At 36.2% G+C, this 19,317-nt stretch overlaps 2 protein-coding genes across 2 annotated transcripts in view; one reads left to right on the top strand and one right to left on the bottom strand.

Annotated features, from left to right (window-relative positions):
• Positions 1–19,317, top strand: part of Taf2 (TATA-box binding protein associated factor 2) — a 43,178-nt gene that overhangs the window by 14,046 nt on the left and 9,815 nt on the right. The window contains exons 5-14 of the mRNA XM_089634437.1: positions 1,037–1,269; positions 1,482–1,659; positions 7,121–7,390; positions 8,720–8,857; positions 10,777–11,057; positions 11,431–11,670; positions 11,865–12,114; positions 13,157–13,319; positions 15,861–16,030; positions 16,396–16,609. Coding sequence (XP_089490563.1) covers positions 1,037–1,269; positions 1,482–1,659; positions 7,121–7,390; positions 8,720–8,857; positions 10,777–11,057; positions 11,431–11,670; positions 11,865–12,114; positions 13,157–13,319; positions 15,861–16,030; positions 16,396–16,609 — 2,137 coding nt within the window. The remainder of the gene's footprint in view (positions 1–1,036; positions 1,270–1,481; positions 1,660–7,120; positions 7,391–8,719; positions 8,858–10,776; positions 11,058–11,430; positions 11,671–11,864; positions 12,115–13,156; positions 13,320–15,860; positions 16,031–16,395; positions 16,610–19,317) is intronic.
• On the bottom strand, positions 18,716–19,297 carry LOC149421550 (late histone H2B.L4-like). The gene has a single exon (XM_089634435.1). It carries the CDS (start codon positions 19,118–19,120, stop codon positions 18,725–18,727), a length of 396 nt encoding a protein of 131 aa, XP_089490561.1. The 5' UTR covers positions 19,121–19,297; the 3' UTR covers positions 18,716–18,724.

Here is a 19,317-nt window from a genome sequence, read left to right as displayed (position 1 = left end):
TAATGTCGAAAATATGAAATATTTAGGAATATCAATAGATACAAATCTTAATTGGCAATCACATATTAATCAAACCACTTCTAAACTAAGATATCTTACCTACATATTTTATAGACTTAAGGAAATTTTAAACATTAAAAAATTGAAAATGATCTATTTCTCCCCGGTGCAATCTTCAATCACTTATGGCATAATAGGATGGGGTGGTGCACCTGATACATTTACTAAGCCTTTACAAATAATTCAAAAACACACAATTAAAGTCATATATAACAAAAATAAAACATTCTCGACCGACTTACTTTACAAAGAATCTAAATTATTTATATTACAAACTATGAAATATATATTTAAAAACCAAAATAAATTAACAGAATGAGCAAAAGAACAAACAATATATTTTAAACCCCCAAACCAATACTAAATTAATGCAGACACACAAACTCAAATGATAAATAAAATGCTGAAATATGTAAAAGAGGTAAAATTATGGCTGAATGACGCAGATATTGAAATGCTTTTTCTATAAATTTATCTATCCTTCTACAACTCACATGCTGTAACTTTCTTAACTGTAGAACATTATGTTTTCTCTTTACTTTTTATAATAACTAAAAAAAAAAAATCTTTTTCACTTATTCTACTTATGTATTTTAATCGTTTTTATATTACCCACACTCAGGCAGTGCCTCAGTTGGTTTTCATTTCTTGTTTATACTGTTTGTTTTTATATACTATTTGTTATTATGTATTATATGTGTAAAGAAATGAGAATAAATAAAGTAAAAATATAAAAAAAAAAAAAAAAACACAAAACATTGAGATTTAAGATTTTGAACAAACAAACATTTAAACTGTGAAACTTTGTGGCATGATACATTTCGATTTACATATAGAAAAAACCTACATTAAAATGTCAAAAATTGCAAAATTAGCGCTTGAGCTCCTTTGGTGCCTCAAAAGTAATTGTGTTTTGTTAACTTTATCAAATATAAATAAGGCATTATCAATAAACTGTTTTTGTACATTGTTGCAGAAATCGGCGCACATGTTCACCTACGGTCACTCGGCACGCCTCTGGTTTCCCTGCGTGGACAGCTTTGCGGAGCCCTGCACCTGGAAGCTGGAGTTCACAGTGGATGAGAGCCTCACGGCTGTGTCCTGCGGGGAGCTGGTGGACACCCTCTTCACGCCCGACTACCGCAGGAAGACCTTCCACTACGTAGTTAACACACCGGCCTGCGCGCCCAACATTGCACTGGCTATTGGGTAAACAGATCTACACCGCTCCTTTTGTTTTAAATGTAAAATTGTGTCCAAATGTCATATGAGTTTGGAGATTATGACAATAATATCAGCTACATAATCCCTCTAATTGTTTTCCGGGGAAGACCAGTACGGCTCTTTCCGTGACTCTATGTGTGTGACATCCAATAATAGATGTCAAGTGGATAATAATTGTTGTTGTTATTATTTTGTAGGCCTTTTGAAATCTACGTGGACCCCTTCATGCACGAGGTGACGCACTTCTGTCTGCCACAGCTGATGCCAAACCTGAAGAACTCTGTGCGCTATATGCACGAAGCATTTGAATTCTACGAGGAAACCCTCTCCACCAGATATCCGTACTCTTGCTATAAGCAAGTATTTGTCGATGAGGTATGCAACACTATATAATAATTATAATTGGATGAATTCTATAGCGCCATTTTTGTGACAAATCATCTCAAGGGCGCTGAAAATATGTAATAACATGCCCTTAACCATAGTGGAAATTTAAGTGAGCGTACGATATAACTTATTTATTTATATTGTACGCTTGACCGGTCGGTGGCCAAGTTGACATCGCGTTTGGGTCCCACCCAGGCGTAGTGTGTTCAAATCCTCGGCTGGCTAAGTCCTCCATCACAACACAAGCAACATTTTCAGCCTACTGTGGTGGTAGTAGGAGATTTTCAAATATTGTCAGGTTATTCGTAACCCGGGAATGTTTGTCTTTCTTTTAAAAAAAAAAAATTTAAATTTATAGAGCGGAGACGGTTTACATATAGTTTCCTTGAGCACTTAGGCCATATGCCCATTGTGCTATCTCCCATTTTACCTCATTCCAACAGTCACCCAATCCCTTTTATAAAGTTCAACAGGGTTGTCATTGGATATGTGGCTATGTCTTCTGGTTCCACAATGTGTCTTTCCAGGTCTCATCTCTCCTCTCCCCCTTGGTTCCCTGAAGGCCCCATAAGGGAAGAGTTCACAAAGGTGGCCTCGTCTATCCTCTCCACTCCCCCTTGGTTCCCAGAGGTCCCGACGAGAGAAGAGGGCTTCATCTCTCCTCTCCAATCCTCTTTGGTTCCCTCAATAAAACTTAAAATATCAGCAAAAAGCCAAAGCGATTCTGATCCTGACAAAATGCTACGAAAGGACTAAAAATATACCGACCACCTTGTTGTCACCAAACCAAGCCATAAAGTTATTGTTTATTGTTTATTGTTGTTGTTATACGCCCATAGGGGCTTTTACATAGATTATAAATAAGTTTTACATAAGTTATCGAGTTAGAATTTATACTAAGAGTTATAAAAGTGAAGAATTTTAAAAAAATATACAAGTAGTTTTTGAAGAATATGGCGTAAAGAAACATTTTAAACAACATAATATTTAACAATAACAAAGAACAAAATATAATATAAAACATTACAATAACATATCTAATCGTTAAATCTATTACAATAATTTGTATGATTCCACAAAGTGTTGGTTTAATTTGAATTTAAGATTATAAAGGGAATCATGGAATATATCTATAATACCACCAAACTTGTTGCCCAAATCATGCATCCTATTGGTAAGTGAGTTTGACTGATAGTTGGTTTTATATGTGTCGCAAAAGAATGTTGTATTTTGTCTAGTATTTCTTGTCGGTACATAGAGTTTAATAGCAGCAACGATGGCAGGGCTGTCAATAAGGTTGTTCATGACTCTGTATAATAAAATTAGGTCTGAAATGGTTCTTCTGTCAGACAGCGTAATTAAATTAAGTCCATTCATCAAATTTACATAATTAATGTATTCTATTGGAATTTTAAGCTTGAAATTTAAGTACCTAAGAAATTTGTGTTGAACCCGTTCTAATTTGTTAGAGTGTACTTTATAGAAAGGAGACCAAATAGGTGAATTATATTCCACTTGGCTTCTAACTAGTGAAATGTAGAGTGTTTTCATGCAATCCAATGACTTAAAATCAGTTAGGGTTCTACAAAGGAAGCCAAGAATCTTTAAAGCCTTATTAGTTATATCATCTATATGCGCTGTGAATGTTAAGTTTGATTCGAATATAACTCCCAAGTCACGAATTTGTGATACTGGTGTTAATTTAACATTATTTAAATTATATTCATGTAAGATATGAGAATGAGTTCTGGAAAATCGTATTACTTGACATTTCTCAATGTTCAAAAATAACATATTTTGTTCGCACCATTTAAAAAATTTATCTAAATTAGCTTGTAAAATTAGGCAATCATATATATTTCGTATTCTTTTAAACAATTTTAGATCATCTGCAAAAAGTAGGACTTGTACATCTTTAAATATGTTTACAATGTCATTAATGAATATTAAGAATAATATTGGGCCAAGGTGGGACCCTTGCGGGACACCACTTGTGGCCTCGAATACATAGGATTCTATAAAATTAATCCTGACACAAAGAACTCTATTACTGAGGTAACTAATAATCCATGTCAATAAACTACCTTTGATGCCTAACAGTCGGAGTTTGGATATAAGAATATGATGTCGAACCTTATCAAATGCTTTACTGAAATCGGTGTATATAGAATCCACTTGTTGTTTCAGACTGAGCGATTCAGATATGTAATTATTGTAGATAGTTAAATTACTTAAGGTAGATCGACCTCTGATAAAGCCATGTTGGTTAGGAACAATAATATTGTTGATAGGTTTTACAATGGTATCTAATACTAATGACTCGAAAAGTTTGGGTAAAGCAGACATAATACAAATAGGTCTGTAGTTAGATATATCGCTTTTGTCGCCTTTTTTATGAATGGGCGTTAAATAACTCTTTTTCCACAGAGCCGGAAAACAGCCAGACGCTAAGGATTTGTTAAAAAGTTTATGTAAGGGATATATCAAACTATCAATGCAAGTTATTAAAAATATGGGAGGAATACCATCCGGTCCAGCAGATTTATTACTATCTAGTGCTTTTATGCTTCTTTCTATGGAATCTAATTTTATGAAACATTGACTTAGGTTTAATGACTCTTCCACTGACGTACTGGAGACTGCTTTGATGGGAATATCTTTGTCGTAGACACTTTTAAATGAGTCAGCAAAAAGATTAACTATACCCTCAATACTGTCGGCACATTTTTCTTTAAAGAACATGCTATTAGGATATCCACAGTTGTCTTTTCGTTGAGATTTAGTAAAATTCCAGAATTTTTTCACATTGTGATGATGTACCTCATTTTCAATTACGTTAACATAGTCACTATAGCACTTTATTGATAATTCTTTACATTGTTTTCGTAGTTTAGTAAATGCTATATAATCGTTAGAATTTCTGGTATGTTTATATTTTCTGTGGATACATTTTTTTTTATTAATTAAATTAGTTAGTTCCCTTGTAAACCATTTCGGATAATTAGATGATGTAAAGCTAACCTTGGGAACAAATTGTTCTATAGAGGTATTTAAAATCGAGTAAAAGTATTCTAATTGATCATTTATATTATTTTCCTCATCTAAAAAGGACCAATCTGTTTGGGCAAGGTACTCCGTAATATGATGGTATTCAGCTTTGGAAAAGTTATACGATGGGACACTTGTTTTTTTTGAAGATGTTAAAGGCCTATTTGTTATGATAATGTCCAACGGTGGGTGGTGTTGATCTAATGGTAATAATAATTCGTCGGATAGCTCAACCACTATTTTCGAATCACTTGAAAACACTAAATCCAACATTCGATTGTTAAAGTTGAAAATCTTGTTTGATTGAGTTAGTCCCAAAAATAAAGACATATCACGAATTTCACTACATTTAGCACACTGTAAATCGGCTTGGTTTGTAGCAGGTCCGTTGTCATCTTGGCTGGTCCAGTTAGGAAGGTTATAATCACCAGCAATAATGAATTTTGCTTTAGGATATTTGAATTTGAGTACTTCTATGTCCTCATTGTGATTTTTATACGTTTGCAAATCCGATGCAGGTGGGATATAGACACAGCCAATAATAATTTTTCCATTAGGTATATTGAGCAATACAAAAATTTGTTCAACACTTTTGTGTTTTACCGGTAATTTAGTAGATGATATATTCTTGGATACGCACAGCATCACACCTCCTCCGTTAGACTTTTTGCTCGTAATAGAATTTCGATCAGAACGATATGTGGTATATTGATGTAGGCCTAATTCTGACGAGCTGATATCAGCATTTAACCATGTTTCAGTTAAAAACAGAATATCGTGTGAGAAGATTGGGGAGTTAGTTTTAAGTTGGTGCAATTTTGTACGCATTCCCCGTACATTTTGATAATATCCTGTAAGTCTAGAAAATCTGTTCTGTTTGTTTTTTAGTTTTTTGCTTGGGTTTTGATGATTTTGGGAATTCCGTTGAAATGTTTGATTCGTAAATCGACTTCGCCCTTTTCTTTCCTCTCTTCTAATTCCTTCCAGAGGTCAGTTAAGTGATTTCTTTGTTGTAGTGTCCTGTCAGGTTTGATTATAATTCCATTGGACAGAGTAGTTTTGTTAAAGAGTATTAGTTTCGCCTGTTTGACTTCATCAAATTCTAATTTAATTGGCCTGGTTTTGTTTGGAATTTTACTTCCGAGCCTGTAAATTTTCACATCTTCTAGATTGAACTCGCTATTAATTTCACTAATAGCTGCTAATACCTTTTTTCCATCCTCCAAGACGCTCACTGTAGTTGAGTTCGAATTACACTCGGGGACGTTGAGTAAAATTATGTTCTTCGAGCGGGTCTTGCGTTCCTCTATCTCAGCGAGCACCTCACAAATTGGCGTTGTTTCCTGTGGTAATACTTTCTTTTCAATGATTTTTTCGAATGTCATAACTTTTCCTTCAAGAACTCCAACAGTTACACCTAGGTCTTGCATAGTTCCAGATAGATTAGAAAGTTTACTGAGTATTTTTGCCATTTGGTCTTTTGTTATTTTTAAGACAGGATCGGTAATGGCATTGTGGATGCTATTAATCTCCTCCTTAGCTTTGTTTAGGAAAGCAATTGCTTCATTATTATTCATTTCGAAAGTTAAATTTAAATTTTTTTTTTTTATAAGAAAATAATATGAGTGACAACCCTGCTCGCAATGTACAGGTAATTAACTCAAGTAGGTAGCGGGAGCGTCCACAAGTGTTATCCAGTAAGTGCGAGGGAGAGAATACCTTATCCTGTTACTTGTTAGAGCGAGACGTAGGGAACACTGTGCACAATTGATTATTAAACAAATTGATTTATAAATTTTATAATAATGGTGAATATTTACGATGATTTCGAAATGATTATTAATAAATAAACGTAGTGCACTAAATTATGTTGCAGTATACTGAAACTTGTTTAAAAACACTGTTTTTTTTTGTTCTATTTATAAGTTTCTAGTAAGACACAGAAAAAACTCGACAGCTGTCAGTGATATTTATTGTTGTTGTTATAAATAATAGATAGTTTCTATTGCTCCAGCTGATATCTGTTAACCAAAATAACCAAAAATGGATGCTGCTCTGTATCATGCGTTTTCGAATTCTGAAGTGTAATTAAAATGTTTTCATGCATCATAATTATTGATTTTAAAAATGATATAAAACTCCACAATCCGAAATGGTTCCAACTGGCTACAACGTCGTTATAACGTAAATAACGCTACTGGCTGGTAAGACGACTGATGTGATCAACAATGCGATATTCACAAAAAAATATGACTGTCATTTTGGAGACAAATTAAAAATGGCATATTTTAAATCGTAGTTGAAAATTTATTCATCAACACAAAAATAAATTTATATTGCTTTTTTTATCGTAATTTTAATTATGTGTGATAAATTAAATAAATTTCCCCGTTTTTTGTAGGTTGAGCAAGATGTGTCAGCCTATACCACAATGTCAATCATGAGCACCCACATCCTTCACTCCATTGCCATCATCGACCAGACCTACATCACCAGAAAGGCCATGGCGCAGGCCATAGCGGAGCAGTTCTTCGGCTGCTTCATCACCATGCAGAACTGGTCCGATCTGTGGCTTGCCAAGGGTATTTCGGAATACCTCTGTGGACTGTACGCCAAGAAGTGCTTTGGAAACAACGAATACAGAGACTGGATTCAGCATGAACTTCAAGATGTATGTTTTTTGTTTAACATGATAGGAATACTACCCAGTTCACCCAACATTTTAATTCTTGTATACATACATTATTTTCGTATCATTCCCTTATTTTTTTCCTGAAAACAATGAAAAAAAAATGGGTAATGTCATATGTACTTGAGAGGAAATTCTGAGAAGGAAAAAGGTATATATATATACAGGGTGTATCGGCACGTACCCGACAAACATTAACCAGCTATTCCTTAGCATATTTGGAGTAAAAAATCTTATGTGCACTTTGCTGTCCGGTAACGTTTTTTTTAATAAAAAATTTATTATTCATATTTTCACCACATGTCACCACTGTTTTATCCTTTGTCAAAGTTTGAAAACCCATCTGGCAAATATTTTATTCGAATTCCGTTGAATAATGCACGTGTGTACCTATATTGGCGCTCACTTACAATCACAACGAAATGGCACGGCACCATTAGTCTCATTTTTAACTATTATTATTTAGTGTGTGCGAAAGAGCGAAGACGCTTTTTGACATACTTGCTTATAACAGCTGTTGAACACGAAACGCAATGCCAATGACAGTGATGTAGTGTGGAAATTTTAAATTTTTTTGTTTTTAATTGAAAAAAAAATGCTACCGGACAGCAAAGTGCCCTTAACATTTTTTACTCCAAATGTGCTAAGGAATAGCTGGTTAAAGTTTGTCGGGTTAGTGCCGATACACCCTGTATAGGTGGGTAGGAATCTGGGAGTCAATGTATTCAGGAGAGATGGACATATGAATCCATCCCTCCCACCACAGTGCAAGGCGATGGGTGGAGAGATCAAAGATACTCCCTCAACCGGCCTCTACCAATCTGGCCCGCCATGGTGGGCAAACGCATCTGCCACCAAGACCTGGACAAACCGCACCACGTGAACCCGGGCACCCCTGCTAAGTCACTAAGCGTAGCTACCCGCTTGGGGTTATCTACGGCAGAGGTGTTAATTATCCAATTAATGGTTTCCGGGGTGGCGGTAAACGTCACCGCAAATTATTTATTCAGAGAGCGCTGCTCTGTTCTTGACATTCCATCATACACCTGTATATGTGAGAAGCACTTTTGTAAAATATGGAATAAACTATACAGCATCTTGCTACATCATAACTTCTGATGTAAATTTCATTTCAAACTGAAAATAGTTGCGATAACCTTTAAATTTCAGACAAAATAACCTTTGCAAGTTTTATGACATTTCCTACTTCATAATAAAACTAGAAGAACTCGGTGTTGAATTCGATAAAGAACTTTTGGAGATTTAAGATTCTGAACAAACAGACTAAATTATTTTTTAACATTTTTTTAGGTGGTTACTTACGAGGAAAATTATGGTGGAATAGTGCTGGATCCGTGGCAACCTCCTGTTTCCATCACACACGGAACTAAAGACTCCTTTTACTTCCCCGTCAGAAACATACATACAATGTCACCACGTTATGTTGGGGTGAGTACTCTTGGTAAATATGTATACAGATAAGCGGAACACTGTTAACACATTGTAATCGGATCACGTATTAATACGTTTTTAGCAAATTAATGCTAGAGAGCGGATCACGTATTTATACGTTTTTGATAGATTGTTAGTGGAGCGCGGGTCACGTTAAAATACGGGTTCCAATATACTTGAGTTTTCGCTATATAGCGTCTGTAGGGTTGTAGCCATGCAATAATAATTTTTATTTTACATTTAGAAATAATTTTTGTGTATAATTTGTAAAATAAAGGATGTTATGTAAAAAAAATATTATTTTTTTCAAAACTTTCCTACTTTATGTGAAATTCTGCACTAGTTTAACGATGAAGAATACATTTCTAAATATAATAAAATAAAATAAATAATTTGCAAAAAGAATTATTGAAATCAAACAAATATTTTTGAAGTTATCGCAATTTTTCTAGAGGTCTACGTTAGCGCGAAATTACGCGAAAAATCACCCGTTACCAGCACTAGTACGCGGCCGAAAACTGCCCGATCAAAATGTGTTAATAGACGCATTTTATTTTTAAAACAATTTTATCAGTTGGATAACAATGAGAAACAACTATTTCTAACTCAAGGCTAACTATCCATGCAAAATATAAAAATTACATATTTTCGTTTTTGTTTGAGCATAACAAAGTCCTGTTTTAACTCGACTGTTTTGCATTTCGTCTGTCTTGAAATTCGTTTGTACATTCCGTTTCAGTTTTAATGGTTTAGTAAGGATTCTTTTTTCAAATGCGAAATCGTCGTATTTATTTGGATTTCTTATACGCCTGTTTCCAATATTATGGTATCTACCTGCCTGAAGAAAGTTTGATAAATGAATTGCCATTGAAATAGTGACGTTTCTTTGGACAAATTGTATAATTCCTTATTTGAAATAATTTTTTTTACATAAAATGTATGCATGGTTTATAATTAAGTAGGTAGGTTATTTAAGGACCTACTTACAAATCGTATGATTTCAGCATTGATATAAATACAAAGATGCGTTACGTTCATACTAATCGAACAAAAACTATGGCGCGTTCCTGTTTCTAGATTTAAATCGAATAAGGAAACGCACAAGAAAAGATATTGAGAAATTTGTGTGATTGAATGAGATAGCTACAATAAACATCATACATAGCTAAATCACGGAACGCATTAGAAAGAGATAGCCATTCAAAGAATATGCGTATGGGTGAAACGACTATATTATTATAAACGCCCCTCGTTTCTCTTACCTCCTCGCTACACCAGTTGCAAGCTTAAAGCTGTCTACTGACAGGCGAGCGTGTCCACGGCAAGTATAAAGTAACAGGCCAGCATTTTTGTATCTATTTTTATGTTAGTGGGCCGCTTTTACCCTCATTCTTGGCTAACAAACGAACGAGCAGAGTAGTAGAATACGACGTACTGTCACTAGGTTGTCCCTCTTATGTCTTTCTGCGTTCGCTGTCTCACTTCATTCATACGAAAAGCATTATGAATAATTGTAATTATTGAATAATAACAGATTTTTGAGTGCATGCGAATAGAAAAAAACTCCATCAGTTTTTTTTTTCTCGAGAATTATTTGTGCACATCTCAGAAGCATAGGAAGGCATTTTTTCACAAAAAAGAGCCTAGAGCAACGTAGAGTAGTGATGTGAATTTTGTTATTTCCTGGTGTCAGTTGTGAATGTTGGTAGATTTGAAATATGTTCCCATCTGGTAGTTGAGTTGTTACTTATTTAGATAAAATAACACCTCAAAGGATACTCATAGGCACTATCTGTAACCCAAGCCCTGGGGGATAACCTTGGATAGTCCTTGTTCAGTATGAAGTGAGTTGTTTCAACTCGATAACTATAAACAATAGGACATCAGTATTATAAAGGCTAAAAAAATATCTCCAGGTGATGCGCAAGAAGGCTCATCTGGTTCTCCGAATGCTGGAGCAACGAATCGGCCAGGAGCTGCTCCTCCAGGTGTTCAACAAGCAGCTGTCTCTGGCCAGCAATGCTGCCAACACAAGGATCGGCGCTGGCCTGTGGGGCCACCTGCTGCTGTCCACCAACCTCTTTGTCAAAGCCATCTTCACCGTCACGGGCAAGGACATGGCCGTGTTTGTGGATCAGTGGGTCCGCTCGGGGGGACACGCCAGGTTCACGCTTAGCTCGGTGTTCAACAGAAAGAGGTAGGAATAATGCAGACATACATTGACGCTACAACCCCTGGAGATTCTTGACTGCCTCCACTCCTATCAGTCTCCACACCACCCACTCACCTAGGCTTAACTCTTTACGTTGACCTTCCGATGCTAGGTGCCCTTGTACGCGCATTTTTCATTGGTATGTGTTCGAAGAATAACTGTTGTGATGACCGTGTACTCAGCACGGCCGCTTACAGGTTAAGCTTCACAACACTCCTCCTTCTGCAGGTTTATGAAATAGAATTCTTTTCAGAGGTTGGTTTTATTCCATTCTTTCATCGATCCATCCCTTTAGGAACCTTGATATTGTCGGCTCTTCAAACAATTGATATCTAATATGTGCATATCTATTTTTCAGAAACACTGTTGAGTTGGAGATCCGTCAAGACTCTGTATCGCAAAAGGGCATCCGGAAGTACGTGGGTCCTCTACTCCTGACGCTTCAAGAGCTGGACGGCACTTTCAAGCACACCCTGCAGATAGAGAACACGGTGGTCAAGGCAGACATTACCTGCCACTCGAAGAGCCGAAGGAACAAGAAGAAGAAGATCCCTCTGTGCACGGGAGAGGAGGTGGACATGGATCTCTCAGCTATGGAGTGAGTATTAAACCTCAGCAAAACTAACGCCTAGTTCTTACAATTCCAATATTTTTGACATACCACTTCTTGGTCGTCTGAACGACTGAGAAACCCTGAGGTTTGGTCTAATTTAATGTTGGGTTTTCTTATCAACTCTTATATGAACGGCTAAATTAGACTAAGAATAACGCTAATTAATTACATGTTTGTAGTGACTCGCCGGTGTTGTGGATCCGCCTGGATCCCGAGATGTCCCTTCTCCGCAGCGTGGTAATCTACCAGCCTGACTACCAGTGGCAGTACCAGCTGCGCCATGAGCGCGATGTGACCGCACAGAATGAGGCCATCTACGCCCTGGACAAGTACTCCACGCCCGCCACACGGATGGCGCTCACCGACACCATAGAGAACGAGCAGGTGTTCTATAAGGTCCGGTGCAAGGCCGCCCTTTGCTTGACCAAGGTAATATTATTACTATATTATGGTATTGTGTGATTTTAAATACTGGAATAAATATTGGAACAATTTTAATAATCATCAAATTATGCACATTGCAGAGCACACTAGTAAAAGGGTTATGGCTGCAACTGCAACGGAATCTTCCCGCTACCTTCTGGACATAACATCTATTGACTCATATAATACTATATATCTATTTACATCATTTTAGAGGAGATGTGATATGATGCAACGAATATATACGTCTTTTATAATGGTTGCGATACGGTACAATAAACTTGCAGTAGTATATAGCCTGTCTGTTAGTGTCTCAACACAAACACTTCTATACTTAAATAATTATAAGCAATAATTAGTCGCCCAAAATATTAATACAAATTGAAAATATCTTCCGAGTAAAAATAAATGCTGCCAACGGGAAGTGAACCCGTGCCTTCTGATGTCTGGTCAGATGCTCTGTATCCACTGAGCTATGTCGGCTTATTTCCAACCCGCCAAATGATTCAACATGTACTAGTACCTCAATCAACAATTACTGCTTATTATATTTTTTCCACCTGTAATTATAATTATTTGTTATCCTTTATGCTATGCATAAAACCTTGTCTTATAAACATTAGTTTATCATTAAAAAATAATACTTCTTTACTTGATAGTGTCACACCCAAAGATAATATTTTTTTATTACTGATTTTCACAGACTTCACAAAACATGTGTCCTGTGACAACATGTTTAGTATTACCTGTTATCTATCTTCCGGCAAGAGTCAGTCAGTGTGTTAGCATCTTTATTTATCACAAACGAGTTTCAATTACTAAATCGCCACTAGGCTGTATCAGTGAAGTTTTTACTAGCATCCTTAATCGACTTGTGTGATTTATTTTATGCAACATCTGTATAAGGCAATATAATTCACAAAATGTAAATGAATTTCAAAGAAATGGTCAAAAGTGTGTAGCATTATTTAATATCCTCTGCCTGCCTCTACACCTGCCTCTACCCTTTTGTGTTAGTGAGATTTAGGAAATATTCGAACTGTTTCAGGTGGCGAATGCAATGGTCAGTTCGTGGGCAGGTCCCCCGGCCATGCTGGCCATCTTCAGAAAGATGTTTGGCTCCTTCTCCGCCCCACACATTGTCCGCCAGAATAACTTTGACAACTTCCAGCACTACTTTCTGCAGAAGACAATTCCCGTAGCAATGGCTGGTCAGTAATACCAGCACCACTAAAACTTTTAATATTCACATTATATAACTAGTGGCTGTTGTGAACCCGGCACTGGTTGGGATTATGGATGGTTTGTTTTGGAGTAAAGATAATAATAATAAGTGGTGCAAGTAGCGCTAGTGCTCAATGGTGGTAGAACGGCGAACCTATTGTTAATGATGTTCTCCTTTTTACTGACATTTTTGTGAAACATATACAGTAGAACCCCGATAATTCGAAAAAACGCGTAATTCGAAATTTTCGCCAAAAAAATATCCACAGAAAATTTTTTTCATACAAAATGGTTTTTTAACTCGAAATTTGTTAATTCGTAATTCGAAATTTATTTTTGTACGCACACGAAAATTTGTTTGTGTAATTCGAAAAACTTAGATTTTTGCGAAAATAAATCATAAAATTTCGTAAATCTGAATCTAAAAGACAGCCACAACGGTAAAATGCCGATAAGTTTATTTTTACGTGGTTATACATCACCCTAATTAGTATTATTATTTTGTAAATCTGAATCGATTTACACTGGAATGTCGTATTTTTTCCAATTTATTCCGAATATCCGAGTTTGAAGGGCCGAGAAAATTCGTTTTATGCGGAAATATATCGTATTTTTACATATTTATTATAAATATCTGAATTTAAAAGGCGAAATTTCGATTTACGAGTAAATATATCGCATTTTTACTAGTTTATTTCAAATATCTGAATTTCAAAGATACAGCGCGATGGAAATCGACTCTGAAATTTCAATTTACGCGGAAATATATCGTATTTTTAGGAAATTTACTTCAAATATCTGAATTTAAAGGATCGGCTGCGAAATTTTGGTTTACGCATAAATATATCGTATTTTTCGAATATCCGAGTTTAAAGGACCGACCGTGACATTAATCGACCGCGAAAAATTGATTTACGCGGAAATGTGTGGTATTTTTATGAATTTCCTTAGAATAACCGAACTTGAAGGGACGATCGCGACGGAAATCGGCTGCAAAAATAAATTATTATTAACCACTCAGAACATTAGAACGTCAAAAGACGTAAATATGATAATAGCGGTCAAGACATTAGAACGTCTTTTCACGTAAACGCGTGAGATTTTACAAAAATCGATTTATTTCCATCACTAGGATACGGATTGCCATGATTTAAAAAACAGAGTATCGATAATGAATAACGCTACGCGTCTGTATTCAAGAATATCTATGGAATGTAGAGGTGCATTATTTAAGTCGATTGGATCTGTCATCTTGTTCGTTCATAATTTATTGCGTTTCTAAATAATTTATTAAAAATATTTTAGTTTGGACGGTTAATATTTTGAGGTGACTAATAGTTTTTAATTATATTTCTTCAATATATAAAGTGTTATTTCTTTATGATACTCAGAAAAAAGTACATTTTTCACAGCTTTGAAATAATGGTCAGCGATTTTTACATATTTTTGACGTTTTCAGAAAATGTATATTTAGAAACGCAAATATTTACGTATAACAAAACAATACGATAGTGAATTTCATAATCTTTCCAAAACATTTTTTAGAATGAGGCTACGTTTCCCAAAACGTGAGTTATGAAGCTTTTAACAAAACTCGTGAATAACACAAAAATTTTCACGTTTTGACAGTTCGCAAAGGAACACAAAGTAAATAAAAGTCTTTTTCTGAGAGGTTAATTATTATTTCCGTTTAAATCTTTAAATAATTGGTATTAATACGAGTTTAATAATAATAATGATTGGATTATTTATATAGCGCCGTTTTCGTGAGAAAATCACCTCAAAGGCTTTACTCCAAAGATACCACCCGAATGTGAAGGGGCGGCTGAGGAACTTGATTTTCGCCGTTTTTTTTTTTTTTTGTTCATAAAATTTCGAATTACGTGGGAATTCGTCGATTCGAAATTTGATTTTTGATGTCTGCTGGATTTCGAATTAACGAAGTTCTACTGTATATCCTAATTTAGGTGACCGGGTATCTCATCAAAATGACAGTTCAACATACCTACAAAAAGTGATATAAAGTCATGAAAAGTGATGAAACAAAACTATGTTAAATAGGTTACATAGGTAACTATATAACCTAGTTTTTGTTTCATAACTTTTAATGACAATATCACTTTTTAAAGGTGTGTTTAGTTGTCATTTTGATGTAATATCATGGAACCGTTAAAGAGACCTGTTTTTGGACTTATAAACCCAGTGCTAGAAGTCCGAAAACAGGTCTCTTTAACTGTCAGTGCATTTTCTATAGCACGGCCTGTATTAACAAAGATAGCAGTGCCTAAACCCATCGGTGTACAAAGCTTGGCACTCACGTCTAGGCACGCCGCGTACTTCTGAATTTCTTATACGAATACAGGCAAATTAATTAGCTTGATTTCGTGCTTTCAACTGAGGTTGAAAGAGTACTTCATATATAAGATTATTACATGTATGAAATGCAATGAAAATGTCTTGAAAAGAGAGCTTATATGGCTTTGTACTGATTCTAATTATACATTGTATTCATCTTGCTCTCGATACAGGTCTCCGTAACACGCATGGAATCTGCCCGCCAGAAGTGACCCGCTTCCTGCTCGACCTGTTCAAGTATAATGACAACTCCAAGAACCATTACTCGGATAACTATTACAGGGCCGCCCTGGTGGATGCCCTTGCTGCCACCATCACGGCCGTTGTGTCCGTCGTTCACCAGGTAATCTTTACTCATAGTCAACACTAGACATTGGATTATATGACCTATCAAAATAGTAAAATATACATTATCAATGCTAAAAATACACACTAACAATGCCAAAATCTAACACAAATATGTATTTGGGAACCTGTTATTTTCTCTCTCTCTCTCTCTCGTGTAATTCCACTGCAAATCGCTTCTACGCACAGCGGTGCCCTACCTTCCTTTCTAACTACAAACCATATGCAGAACTTGATTGCCTCCTCTTCTTGACTGTTTTTTTTATTGTACATACATGCATTTTGGTTGTTGTAGGTACGCTTCCATGCCACATCTCCCTCTGTTTCTATTATCAATCATTAAACCTTATTTATCTATCCCAGGGCGCTCCCATAACGGCGGAATCCCTCTCTGCTGACACCCGACTGGTGTTGGAGGAGGTGACCAGGGTGCTGAACCTGGAGAAGGTGCTGCCGTGCTACAAGAACAGTGTGACGGTGAGCTGCCTCAGCGCGGTGCGGCGCTTGCAACAGTGTGGCCACCTGCCCAGCCAACCAAACCTGTTCAGGAGCTACGCAGAATACGGACAATATATAGGTGAGTCTTGCCAAGGTTTCCATATTCATATTTTGTGAATGATATTAATTAAATAATGAAAGCAAGGAAAGGGGCGAAAGCACCACTTGCGGGATCTGAGCCGGCCGTAGGAGTAGCAGCTTGCCACACCAAACTACATATCAAGAGGTGGGTCAAATCCCAACACTGGAAGGAATGGAAGAAGGCACCCGGAATGAGGCAATCTAAAGTACTCATAAACGGACCGGACCCTAACCGAACCAGGCAACTACTCGATATGGACAGAAACTCACTGAGGGAACCGGTAGGACTATTAACGGGACACTGCCATCTCAGGAGACACATGCAACTGTTGGGAGTGGAAAACATCAACATCTGTAGGAAATGTGAGGAGGAGGAAGAGAATCCAATTCACCTATGGTGCCAATGTCCCGCTCTGCTGGGAATAAGGCTCAGATACCTGGGAAGACACAGTGTGGAACCAGAAGACATCGCCACATATCCAATGACAGCCCTGGTGAATTTCATAAAAGGGACCGGGTTACTGGCAAGGGAATGAGGTAAAATGGGAGATAGTACAATGGGCCTATGGCCTAAGTGCTCACGGGGAACGTAATTAAACCGCCTCCGACTTTAATAAAAAAAAAAAATTAAATAATATGATAAACACCCATCGCTTGAGTGGTTAAAATTCCTTGGAAATATTTAATGAGAAATTTTACAACAGATAAACAACCCTCTTTGGCTATATAAATAATGTGTATATCTTTCCATTAACTATTTTATGGCTGTTAAATGTCAGTTTCTATTTTACATTTCTAAGGTTTTTACATACACGGTTGTTTATAAATTATATAAAATATTCACTATGTTTAAGGCTGTAATTATTCAAATGTCTGCATAAATCATACTTTTATTGTAAGAAATAATTAGTGCACGTGTTTTTGCAAAATACTAATAATCTTATGTTTTTACAACCTCAATCATCAAAACAATAACGAAACTATTATGTTCTGACATAGATAATATTATGAAATTATTGTTTATGAAATTCACTGTATGGTTTTGAATTAACACTCTTATCCGAGGACAGAATATAGTATATTATCATCTGGCATCTTGGTTCATTTGTAATTGGAAAATAAGTAAAACAAAATGCTGATTAAATATTTGTAATTTTATTACATGTCAAATTAATTATGACCAATACTATTTAAGAGTCTTATCCTGATGTTGAAAATTCATAAAAAACATTATAACATTTACAAAATATTTTAACAATAACCTAATATAAAAATAGCATACAGATACATACATAATAACAATTTTGAGATAGTAAAATAAACATATATTAATATTATTGCAAAAACAACATCATAAATAAACTCTCAATAATCCGAGCTGTTGGCGATTGTAATTTACACTAAAGCCGCATTTCCATTAGGCAAATGCCTTGTACATGCAGGTTGCATGAATTTTGACTTATACAGGAACAGCGCGCTGCGCTATTTCGCCGCAAAAGTTTGAACCTGCACGCAGGCTACCTGCCTAGCGGAAACGCGCAACGCAAGCAAGCTAGTACTTGGCCGCAACTCACTGAGGTGTGTGCGTTTTGTGGTTGTTTTGATTTTAAAATAAACCTGGCCAAGTGGGGAATGACTGGGACTCTCAGCTTTATAGAGGAATAACACAGATGAGAATGTTTATGGGATATATCGTCGTCGCTGATGCGCGTGACAATGCAATACGCTCTTTCATCACCACCATGGATGTGACGAATGGGATAAAAATGAGGTTTCCAAGGAACATGTGTGCAAATAACCTGCATACAGGTGTGACGTTACACTTGCACGCTGGTCACTTGCCTAGTGGCCTAATGTGGCTTAATCCACAGTTTTTAAGAAATGTGTACACAATTGAATACGGTGACAAATATTTGATGAAGGCACTTTAAATTATTGTCCTACAATATTAAAGAAATTGTTGAATTCAATGTGGACGTTAAACCTTTGATGAAGATTGCATTTGACTTAATCCAAGGTTTTACAAAAATTATTGAGATATATGTTCATGACTTAAACTATTGATGATGCCACTTGACTTAATCCACAGTTTTAAATATGACGGCACTTAAATTCACTCCATAGTTTTTGCTCTATCCTTGAGATAGCTGTGTATGGCTTTGGCAGCCTCCGAGACTGCGTGTTTGGCCAGCTCTCCGGGAAGAATAAGCTTGGTGGCTGACTGGATGTCTCTGCTGCTGAGAGTCCTCGATTTGTTGTAGAGGACTAGCCTGCCTGCCTCGCTGGCAATCCTCTCGAAGAGGTCCGACACAAAGCTGTTCATGATGCCCATGGACCGACTGGAGATGCCTATGTTGGGGTGCACCTGCTTCAGGACTTTGTAGATGTAGATGGAATAGCTTTCAATCCTCCTCTTCCTGATTTTCTTCTTGTCGTCCTTGTGCAAAATGGGTGCCTTGTTCTTGGCTGGCATTCTCTTTCCTCCTTTCTTTTTCTTTCCTTCTTCCATCACTGCTGTTTATTTTCTTGCTATTGTTTGTAATGCTCACAAATAATCTGTTTATACTTTTTGGATTTAGCGCAATATCTTTAAGAAAATTAAAAATTAACTTATTATGACCGGTGATCAATGGTAACTTCCTTCTAGTTTGCTTAATAAATAATAATCCAAAGGAACCTGATAACAATAAATCGTCTGTGACAGTT

The sequence above is a fragment of the Hesperophylax consimilis genome, chromosome 8, assembly GCF_061612785.1.
Source record: "Hesperophylax consimilis isolate HC1 chromosome 8, BYU_Hcon_1.0, whole genome shotgun sequence".
NCBI classification, from domain to species: domain Eukaryota; kingdom Metazoa; phylum Arthropoda; class Insecta; order Trichoptera; family Limnephilidae; genus Hesperophylax; species Hesperophylax consimilis.
Note: the sequence above shows the minus strand (reverse complement) of the source record. Positions and strands in the feature narration are given on the sequence as shown.